Below are 12,214 nucleotides of genomic sequence, written 5' to 3' on the forward strand. Positions count from 1 at the left end.
GGGGAATCCAAAGGATATACGATAGCCTAAGGCACAATGATTTGAACTCTAATAACCTGAGGACTGGATTATTTATAATGCAAGACATTCTTTATCAATGTAATAGAGAAAGACAGTCCTCTAGCAAACTATTCAGCACTGAATTCATTTATGAAAATAGTAAATTACAAAGTATACTAACCCTACAATATTAAGACTATAACATACAATAATCCAGAGTGAAATGCGAAGTGACAATGTGAGATGCTTTCTAGCTCATAGAAATGAGGGCCCTAAGAGTCTACAGATCAAAATGCAGTATTATTAGCCAGTAAAAAACGGACACAGACAAACCCCATTTAGAGAAAAGCCAAATACATGTGTATTTACTTTTTTAGCAAGAAATCAGTGCTCATTTTTATTAAAAGAATAAAACCTGAGACTGTATAATGGCTTCATACCTCTTGTAGGACAGAGTGGAAAATCAACAGTAACCAAATACTAACTGAAAGTTCTATTTTTTTATGTTGCCAGAAATATCTGCTGAATGTCTATATTTGAGAAGAACTCAGTCCTCATTTGGGTGATCTTGTTACTCAACAGTTGACGCTGCATTACTGTAATGCTCTTCATTCCAACTATGGAATGTACAACAGCGAAAAGACAGATCCTCCTCCTCGGCTCTGAAAGTACGTGAACCTCAGCTTAGTATCAGGAAGGCTAAATGAGATCACTGTAAAGCTAGAAATAGCTTTATAAATACAGCAGTGTATTGCCATTACACTGGGAATATAGCTCTTTAGGCATATTACTTCTATAGACATGAAGGGCATGCAGAGTTCACTTAACAGTGCACACCACTTGGCAAAATGTGGACTTCCCAGGCACTAGTAAAATAGAAGAAAATCTCAGTTTAGCTCTGGGTGCACACACTGACAGTTTTCAAAGTGCTACACATAGTTTTGTAAACAAAATTAAATTTAAGCAAGCAAGATATGCAATAATCTTTACTCACCCTTGGTCCTCGTTTTCCTGTGGGACCAGGTAAACCTGGGGGACCTGGAGGACCCTAATAGAAAAAAGAAAAACAAAAATGATATTAAGTCTATTAGCAGATGAAATACTTTGCTGAATGAGTCACAGTGAATAGGCCTTATAGTAAATCAGTAGAGAAACCATTCCTTTTTTTAAAACAAGCAAACATCACATTTCACAGTATGTGAAAACTTAAAAAAGGTTATTAAAATGTCTTCTGTAAACTTAAAATGGCTCCTTGCCAAGTAAATATACCTTACTGTTTATGTTATTAACTTTATTTTGCTAATCAGTTTACAGGTTCAAACATACAAAAATAGCAATGTTTCTTCTGGATTCCATTATACTATGTTACAAAATTAAACATACCCATCAGCTGAATAAGTATACTAGAAGAAATTCAGTAGGAAGTTTGAGGTCTGATGTTGAACAGATCATGTACGAGACTGTGTATGTGCGTCTACTGATAGCAACTAGGTCTTTGAATTGAGGAGCATGGCCCACGAATTTAGTCTTAGATACAGTAAGCTCTCAGTTAACTGGAACTCGAGCAACCAGAACTTTTAAGCAACCAGGAAAAAAAAATCGAAGAAACACAGTACAATTTTCATGTGTTGCACTGTCTGTTCCACCCGCAGAAACATACCTTAGGTTTTTTACAGTTTTAGAGTTTTAAAAAGGAAGATGGGATTAAATTTCCTTTTTCCTCAACCTAAGAACAAGTCAAACCAAACAAATAGGATAGGGTACAGTATTAGTCAGGCCTATTTTTAATAGTAACTCTCAAGCAACCAGAAACTGCAGTTATCCAGCATCTACCAATCCTCATGGGTGCTGGTTAACTGAGAGTTTACTGTAGTACTGACTGTAGTCTATACTCTCATAGCACCCAAGCTCACAAGCTGTAAACTCCTCTCAATCAATCATTTTGAAGATCATGTAATAAAAATCTGTAAACTTGGATGTACACTTTCCAATCATGTCTGCAGGCAGTTTGGTTTATATGGGCATCATGAGGCAACCATCTAATTTTTAAACAAATTGATAAATTATGTGAGAGATACTGGAGGCAAAGCTCTCACATACAAGCACTTAAAATACCAAACAGGTTGTCAGAAACACGTACATTACAACCACCACACACAACTGTTGCGTCTTTCGGCTTTTCCCGGTTAGGGGTCACCACAGAGGAACTCTGGTCTGCTAATGACTGGCAGTTGATTTTTACGTGCCGAGTTGCCGGCCCTGATGCACAACCTTCAACGAAGGTACGCCCATTCACACATGTCTCCACACAGAAGACGCTCTAGCTGAGAATCAAACGGGACAACGTCTTGCTGTGAGGCGACAACGCTACCGTAGCACCACCACCGAGGACTAACCACTACACACAGTGTGAACTAGAAACATAGACCCACATATGCTGAAGCTCTTAAATATAATCTTCCTAGACCCCAAAGGCCTCCCAGACATTGCTCTTACAATATGTACCCTCAACAATCTCAAAACCACTCTACCAAAACAACACTAACCATGACACATACTGCCACATTTTATGACGTCTTGACTTATAATCCCATAAGGCAAACCACCACAAAACCCAATATTTTGGTCATTGGAGATTACACTGTGAGACAAACAGATGTCTCACTCACCAGGCTGGGGTAAAGACAGAATAACTGTCAATTGCCTATTTGAGGCCAAGGTCTGCCAAATCACACACACTCAGATCATTGTACCATACTCACTCACAGTTGTTGTGGGTAAATGACCTGAAAAGTACCTCACTAGACTACATGACAAGAAAGGTGATGGAGTTCTCAGACCATGTGTGCCAGGCCAGTATGGGCCTAGCATTGAGCAGCATTCTACTATCTTCAAGGATGATGCCATAATATGAACAGAAGACAACTGACTTCAGTTGTTTTAAGTTTCTGATATCATTCAAAGGGGGTACAATATTTGTCAGTTTGGGAGGATAAAGTTGACATACTATGCTGCTTAACCAGGACTGGTCTGCACCTGTCCTCCCTAGGCTTTCAAAGATTGTCTATAACCATGTACACCCACATAGTGCCTTTTTTAGGCATTGCCAACCTGATGCAATCTGACACAGGAAATCCATCCCAAGAAGATCTAAAGTTGCTACCGGTCAATGCCAGACATATAAATAAGAGGCTCTACTCCCTGCAAACCCTGCTCACCCTAGAGAAGGCAGACGTCCATGCAGTTACTGAGAAATGGTTGAAAGCTGCAGACACCCCAACTTCCACCCAGTGCAGTGGTATAATGCCTTCCACACATTTACATCTACTGCAGAAAAAGGGACAAAGGTGAAACTGTCTCAATTTACATCAAAAACAAACAGACTTGATCTTCTTCATGTCCAAATTATCATAGGCAATGACTCATACCATATCCTTGTAAGTGATAGGTCCTCCACTATGGCCCAGAAAACCCAGAAAACCTACTTAATTCATTCACTCCAATGGAGCTGAGGAAGTTTCTAAAGTAACGTCCAATGCCCTATGCCTTTTGACAGAATCAAATTATGTCCTCACATTTCAAACAAATGTTCATATCTCTGGAACCACAGCAGATTATGAAAGAAGTACAAATGGCAAACTTTTTAGCACAAAATATTTTTATAGTGGAAGCATTCCTTAGGTTCTAGGTCTTAAACCAAATTTTATAAGTCACAGTAATCACAGTTAACTATAACATTTTTAATAATTTGTAAACAACATACAATATCTCACCAACTACTCAAGTTACACACATACTGTCAGCAGCATTTTATTCATCTAGCTGAAAGCTTTCATGTGAGGCTAAGGTCTTCTGTCTGTGTTACTTGGTTGTTGAGATATTTAGAAAAATGTGAAAAAATTATATCTATATAAATTAATATCATAAAAACAAAAGTTAATATCTATTTACCTGCACTAGACAAATGTCAGATATTAAAGCAATTGAGTTTGCCATGGTGTAAACTTTAGGATGACATATTTTAAAACCTTGTACATAGCTTGGTTTTGGAATTACTGATGCAAATATTAACAAGCAGTATTTGATCCCTAGAGGCGTCAGTAGGAGTTTACTGCAAATCCACCTGGAGGCGTCACTCAAATGTAATGATACTTGGAGATACTCTTGGTTCAACCAAAAAAAACATATCTATGGGCAACTTTAACTACTCCACTATAAACTGGGAATCATACATGACCCCAGATATACAGACTCAAAGATTCTTGGACTTTGTAAACACAAACACCCTGGATCAGCAAGTCTGTACACCCATTACGGGTGCTAACATCCCTTACTCAGTCCTCACAAACATGGGAGAATGTTGCCCAAGTGCAATGTCTTCACTGGCAAAGTCAGACCATAAAGCTGTCTACTTTGAAAGAAAAATAAAACCCAAGACCCCAGCTAACCCTGGAAATTTTAGGAATTATTCTAAGGGAAACTTCACACAAACAAAATTTTAAGCCACCCAAAACGTTAACACCACTATGTAGATTTTTTAATGGAAACACAGTGCAATAATGACTGCAGAGAAACAGCTGTACCTACCTAGAATAAGCACAGGACAAACTTAAAAAAAAAAAAATCACCCTGGTGGAATCCCAGCATCAGCAGGTTGTATAATGAAAGGAAGACAATCATGGCAATAATTAGGAATTATAATGCCCAACAAGGTAAAAGCTCCCTTATCAATCTAAACAAACAACTCAGGGAGTTAATCAAGTCTACCAAAACCACATTTGAAGCAAAAGTAGCCTCCCACGTAAAAGGCAATCACAAGACATTTTTCAACTATGTCCTCAACCTTAAAAGCAATACACAACAATGTGTCAAACTAACTGTAAATAGAGCACTTACACTGAGCCAGAAGATACAGTAAACCTACTGGCTGACAAATTTAGCTCCAACTGTGGCCTCCTCTCCCCCAAGCCACCTCTCAGATACACCCTAAACTATAACTCCACCAACTATCACTAGGTAACAGGTCATCGATGCACAAGGCCAAGAATGCTACATCGATGAGCCCCAATAATCCCTCCTTAATAGCATGAAACATGACGTATCAGGACTACCAGAATCATCATTTAACCATAGTCTCTAAACAGACCTTGTACCAAATGAAGGGAGGACTGCAACTGCCATCCCTCTGCACAAAGGCTGGCCATCTATGAACCCAGGTAACTACAGAGCCGTAACTCTGACTAGTCTCATATGCAGAGCTAATGACATAGGAAACCTTTACACACTGGATCCAATGCAAGATGATTTCACCAAGGTGAGATCATGCTTACTGAACATCGTGGACAACTTTGAGAGGGTCATTAAAGCAATGGATGAGGATAATAGAGTGCATACTGTCTACCTTGACATGGCAAAAGAATTAGATGCAATACCTCTCTCAGGCATTGCAAACAAAGTCATAAATTATAGCCAGCAGACTCACTGCCTCCACAAAGATGCCGGTCACTAGCAGAGTTCCTCATGCTCCATGTTGGGGTCACTCCTTTTTGGAATTTATTCCACTGAAGTCAAGGCTAACACCAAGTGCAACTGGCTGACCAAGTCTGCAGATGACTGCAAACTAGGCACAGTCACAGAATCTCCTAAAGTCACAAATACCCTCCAAGAAGGCATTACACAGACTAATAACTGGTACTAGACTTATAGTCTATAAGTCAGTGCCAAGAAATGCATAACAGTATCTTTTGGGAAGACAGTTACCCCTAGAAACTAACACATTGATAATACACTCCTAAGAGTAGAGCAGTGATCAGGGACTTGGGAATACATGTAGACAGTAACCTAGCATTTAACCATCATGTGTCTAGGGTAGTTAAGGTAATCATTCTATACTGCGCATCTTCTAAGCAAGAGTATTGCATCTAGGTCCAAGAATGTCACTGTTCTGCTATACTTGCCTCTCAACAGATCAGTCATTAAATACACTCCCTCTTCAGTATGTAATGATCACATCTGCAAAAAAATAGTATCATAGGCACCTAAACCTCATCTGCAGCATAAATAGCATAAAACCCAATTCAAGTGTAACTTGGACCAGTGGATGGGGAATCATAAACTTACCCATGGTCTGGTACCCATGTCTCTATAGACAGAGGCAGCCTGTAGATGCTTGATCCACAATGCCCAAGCCTACATATAATCCTTAAAATAACTGTAGGGTATAAAAACTTGTCAGATACATTTGGGAATCATGGCTAGGCTTAAAAAAAGCCCTTTATGGTCATTAGCCTAGGAATCACTTACAAGCCTGTATGTGAGTCTGTCTCTGTTGTGTCTGTAAGTGCATACGTGCATGTGTACAACCAGCTGTGGCTCTCCTACTCCAAGAAATCAGATATGTGTAAAACCTTCAGTCAGATGGATACCATAAGCTGCCGTTCAGCTGCTGTACAAGAAAACCAAAACAGGATAAAAATGATAACAAACAAAATTGCACAATTTGAAACCCACTAAATAAATGTACTACATACATACATACAACTAGGTTCCACTATGAAGTAGTGGTCAGGGATGTGGGAACGCACATAGACAGTACCCTAACCTTTGACCATAATGCTTCTATGGTAGTAAAAAAATCATTCTATTTTGCGCAACTTATAAGTAAGGTTATGGCATCTAGGTCCATGGATGCTACTGTTCCGCTGTTGTTAGCCCTCATCAAAAAATCACTGAGTACAAGGGCCACTCCGATATGTACCTCAACAGGCATATGCAACAACTGCAGTGTCCACTGAGGTTACTCACAAAAAGAATACATGGCGTAAACAGCAAGTCTTATAGTATGTGGAATACCTCAAAACCCCATCCCTGTATTTGGTCTCCTACAGACTGCTGAGAGGTGATCTATGCCTGGCCTACAAAGCATGGATTTCCTCTTAATAATCTAAGCCTGGCCTACAAAGCATCCTTTGCTTCTGTTCTGATGGACCTTTTGCATATCAACAAAACATAAAGCATCAGAATTACCCAATTTAGGGACCTAAACCTTGTCTGCAACATAAGTAGGACATGTTGGTGAGGCAGGTATGTGTCTCTGAGAATATGCACTCTCTGGAGCATGCTTCCCATCTATGTTCTTCCCTAACCCAATTCAAGTGTAACCTGGACCAGTGGACAGGGAACTGGAAATTTACCCCTTGTCTGGCATCTTATGCCTCTAGCAGACAGAGTCAGCCTGTAAATACTTAACCACCCATGCCAAAGCTTACATATAACCCTAGGGTAACAAAATTTGTCAAATATATTTGATAAGTAAGGCTAGGTTTAAAATGTCCTCTTGGGGTCATTGGCCTGGTATTCACCTATATATTTATGCACCTATCATCAGAAACAACAAAAACTAATGAATGCCTGAAATGCAGAATGTCAAAAAGTTAAAGGCAAGTGTTTTTTGCTGAGGGACAAGCCCTCACACTCCTCAAACTTATATATACCAGCTCCTTGGTCATACCAACTCAGAAAAGGGGGGAATCTCCCAAAACATAAATTATTGACAGTGCACACTTTGAAATCTCACCGACAGTGACTTCCTTTTGAAAACAACAGTTGGCATTATGTTCCCTGGCATATTGTGCTTTAGGAAGCTGATGCTTGGGGAATTCCACTTTGGCTCCCTGCACAGATAACATATACTCATGCATGTAAATGTGCAGACAGACATATATACCTTTTTGCACAAGCCACTGCAGCAGTCTTGGGAGTCTAGTGCAGTTAGTCCCACATGCACACACTGACTCCACCTAATATATACACACATGGAGATGTGTTCACAAACACTGATGCTACAACACACTAGCAAAGTGGTTGCAGACCTGACTAACATGCAGTTGGCTGAGAACCTGAGCAGCCAGAAAAGTACAGAAATACTAAACAGCTGATGGCTTGCTTTCCTACTTGGACAGGAATTTTTTTTTCACCAAAGAAACATCACCTAGTGAAGACCACAAGACTGACCCTGAGCAAACCAGTTGTGAATGAAAACAGCGCACTGTAATGCGGAAAAGGTTATTGAGGCACTAAAAGAAAAAAAAAGTTATGTACTCACCATAATGTTCCATGTTTGTAGCCCATCTCACCCTTCATTCTTACATATGGGATCAGAGCCGATCCTTGGCTCCAACTCGGCCTATTTACAAGCTGGAAGTCTTCCAATTGGCTCGTGGCTAGGTAGGTATCCATTGGTGCACCAGTACAATCCCCAGATCTTGTTTGCTGCTAACTAGGAGAGATAATAACAACTATACCAAAGACGCCAATACTAAAAGGTCTCCATAAAAAGGATAATAATATTTTTCTATCTCCAGGTACTTCCAGGCTGGGGAAAGGTGGGTAGTTTCATAAGAATGAAGGGTGAGATGGACTACAAACACGGAACGTTATGGTGAGTACATAACTTCTTTATGTTCTGTAGTCCTATCTCACCTTCATTCTTACGTATGGGACAGCGTCCCTAGTGACTTATTCTTGGGTGGCTCAAGGAAAAATACTCCTGAGTACCGTGGAACCAAATGAAGCTCTACCCCTGGAGGTCAAATCCAATTTGTAATGAATAATAAAAGTGTGAGGGGTAGCCCATGTAGCTGCTGCACAAATATTATCAAGTGGGACCCTGGCTTGAAAGGATGCAGAGGTACACTGAGATCTGGTAGAATAAGCCTTGAATTTAAAGGGTAAAGGTCTACCCTCAGAATTGTAAACATAAGCTATACAGCTAGAAATCCAATTAGAGAGTGTCACTTTGGTAAACCTGACCTGGATTCAAAGAAGGAAATGAATAATTGATCTGATTTCCTTAGTCCAGTGCAAATAAAAACATAACTGTCTATGGACATCCAGCTGATGAAACCTGTATTCAGCTGCGTTAGAGTGATTTGGAAAGAACACCGGAAGCTCTATGGTTTGATTCAAAGTGGCATGGAAACAGACTTTGGGAACAAAGGAGGGATTAGTACAAAGGGACACTCTGTCTGTGTGAAAAATCAGATAAGGGGGTTTAACAGACAATGCTTGCAACTCTGACACCCATCTGGCCGATGTGATAGCCACCAGAAACAAAGTCTTCCAGGACAGGAATTTCAAAAAAGATGAATGAGAAGGCTCAAAGGGTGGAGAAGTCAATTTGGATAACACAAAATTTAAATCCCATGAGGCAACAGGTTCTTGATTGGGGGGGGTCTTAACAAAGTGGCACCTTTAAGGAAGGTTTTGCACAGCTTATGTGACTTGAATCTTGAAAACCTAGATGAAAGTTTGAAATAACTGCCAATTGGACTCTGATAGTGGCAGCAGCAGATCCCTGGTGAAAAAGCAGAATCAGACAGGAATTCCAAAACCACTGGAATGGAGGCAGTGTAAGGGTCAACATTCAGATTCTCTGCCCAGACACAGAATCTTCTCCATTTACTGGAATATAGTCTCCAAGTACAAGATTTATGAGAAGACGTAAGGATATGGGTCACGGAGGGTGAGAAGTCATGAAGTCTGACTAGGGATGGAACTGGAGAAGCCACGCTGTCAAATTGAGGGTGTGTAAGGAGGGATGGAGTGAACCTGACATGTGAGTCAACAGGTCTGGAGCTGGGTCCAGGATCCAAGGATCATCCAGGAAAAGTGGCCCGAGGAAGGGGAGCAATGAGGATAAGTTTGCTTCCCAGCCATTTTGCTTTCTGAATAACCTTGGGAATGAGAGGAAAGGAAGGAAAAGCATACAGGAGACCCAGGGACCAATCGTGAACAAGTGCATCTCTTGGTGACTCCCCCGGAGGGGGGATGAGGGAGAAGTAGCTGTTGCATTTGGCATTGATTGGACTGGCAAAGAGGTCACAGCAAGGCTGTCCCCATCTGTGGAAAATCTGTTCTGCTGTTTCCAGTTTCAGAGACCACTCATGAGGCATAAGGATTGCCCTGCTGAGCTTGTCGGCTATCACGTTGGTTGTCCCTGGAATGTGCGCTGCCACCAGAAAATGCAGGGAAGCTATCGTCCATTTCCAAACTCGCATGGCCTCTCGACAGAGAGGGTATGATCTGGTTCTGCCCTGTTGGTTGATATTCCATACTACCGACATGTTGTCTGATTGTATTGCAATAATCCCCAGAGGCAAAAGGTCGTGGAGTGCTTGTGATGCCAGGAGTACCGCCCTCATCTCTAGAACACTGATATGCAGGTGAGCCTCGTGATCTTGCCATGTGCCTTGGATGGTTCTGCCAAGATAATGCCCCCCCACCCTATCTGTGAGGTGCCCGTGGTCACAGTAACAACAGGTTGGTGAGGAACAAATGAGGTGCCCGTAGTTAACTGATTGGGTAGTGTCCACCAAAGGAGGTCTTTCTTGTAAGATTCTGCCAGCAGAATGTGATGAGATAATTGGAGGTGCTGAAAAGACCACTGGGATGACAGGAGCCACTGAAGAATTCACATGTGTATCCTGGCTAGTGGCACTAGTAATATGGTGGAAGCCATGGTCCCTAGAAGTTGCAGAATAATCTTGGCTTTAACCTTTCGTAAGGGAAAAATATGCCGAATTTGAAGAACCAGATTCTGTGCCCTTTTGGCAGAAAAATGAGCCAACATGTCTACTGTGTCTATCTCTGCGCCTATAAAAATCACAGATTGAGAGGGCAATAAGGTAGATTTTTCCCAATTTAGAGAAATTCCCAGCTGGGCACAAAGCTGAACAGTAACGTCCCTGGTATGAATAAGTAGATGCCTGGTGGGGGCAGTCAAGAGACGGTCGTCTAGGTATGGAGACACCTGGAATCCTCAACGTCTCAGATGAGCTGTCACTACTGCCATACATTTGGTGAATACCCTGGGGGCTGTGGTGAGACTAAAGGATAGAGCACGAAACTGGTAATGACTGGCTCCCAGCCGGAAGCGTAGATGACTCCTCAATGCCCTGTCCATTTTTATGTGATAGTAGGTGTATTGGAGATCTATTGAGCACATCCAGTTGTCTTTCCCTAAATCTATTGAGCACATCCAATTGTCCTTCCCTAATAATGGGAGTATAGACTGCAGTGTCATCATCTGGAACTTGTCCTTCTTTATTGATTCGTTCAATCTGCTGAGGTCCAGAATAGGCCTCCAGTCCCCTGTAAGTTTTGGCACTAAAAAGAATCTGGAGTAAGTTCTGGATCCTGTTTGGTCTGCTGGGATGGTTTGGATGACTCTTTCTGACAGCAACTTGTTGACCTCCACAATTGCCTGTGACTGGGTGGAACATTGGGAAAAAGGTGGAAGAGAAAAGGGTATGACATAACCTCTGGTAATAATTCTTTGTACCCACTTGTCTTGAGTGATACCCAGCCAGGCTTCTGGATACAAAGAAATGCAACCCCCGACCGGCCCCAGAGAAGCACAGTCAGGCCCCACATCAGGAATGCTGGTAAGGCCGGCCCCGAAAGGAATTGCAACCTCCTGGTTTTGCGGACCGCCCCTGCCTCTAGGGCAACATCTACCATTTCCTCCTCCTACTCTGCCTCTGAAGGAGGAGTCACCCTGTGCATCCTGGAAAAACCTCTGGGACTTCTTGAACCACATTTTACCACCCCTCTGACCCTTAGGGTATGGTCTAGAGGGAACAGTAAAACACACATCCTTCTTGCTCACACACGGTGGGAGTGTCCTTTACCTTGGATCCAAACAAGGAGGAACTGTCGAAGGGGGCGTTGGTAAAGGTAGACTTGAATGGTTCCATAAAGTTACACAAATGCATCCAGAAATGACACTTCAGGGAAATTCCTGAACCCGCTGCTCTACTTGCTCCACTGGCTGTATACGAAATAAGCCTCATGGAAGAGTTGACGATAGACTTCAAGGTGGACAACTGGGCAGAAACCTTGTCAGGGACTCCCTCAGTACATGTACCTTGTAGAGAATCTCCTAACTCTTTAAGGAGATCTCTCTGAAGTCTCGTGAAGTGAGTCAGATAATTCAGCGATCTAAGGGTAAATGCCGCTGAACTAAAGATACACTTCCCGTATCTGTCCATCATTCGAGACTCCTTATTCGGCGGATGAACAGAAGAAGTCTCAGCTAGCTCCTTCTTAGTGGCCGCCGCCACCACCATGGCATCTACAGGAACACCTTTAGACAAAAAATCTTTCTCAGGAGGGGCAGAAAGAAACTTATTCATTCTCCTGGGGACTGGCTCCA

General features: G+C 41.8%; 1 protein-coding gene across 1 annotated transcript in view; it reads right to left on the reverse strand.

The window, feature by feature from the left end:
- COL24A1 (collagen type XXIV alpha 1 chain) overlaps positions 1 to 12,214 on the reverse strand; it is a 3,617,818-nt gene that overhangs the window by 2,897,802 nt on the left and 707,802 nt on the right. The window contains exon 4 of the mRNA XM_044086026.1: positions 995 to 1,048. Coding sequence (XP_043941961.1) covers positions 995 to 1,048 — 54 coding nt within the window. The remainder of the gene's footprint in view (positions 1 to 994; positions 1,049 to 12,214) is intronic.

This window comes from Protopterus annectens, chromosome 10.part0, assembly GCF_019279795.1.
Source record: "Protopterus annectens isolate FY-2018-M chromosome 10.part0, PAN1.0, whole genome shotgun sequence".
Lineage (NCBI taxonomy): Eukaryota > Metazoa > Chordata > Ceratodontiformes > Protopteridae > Protopterus > Protopterus annectens.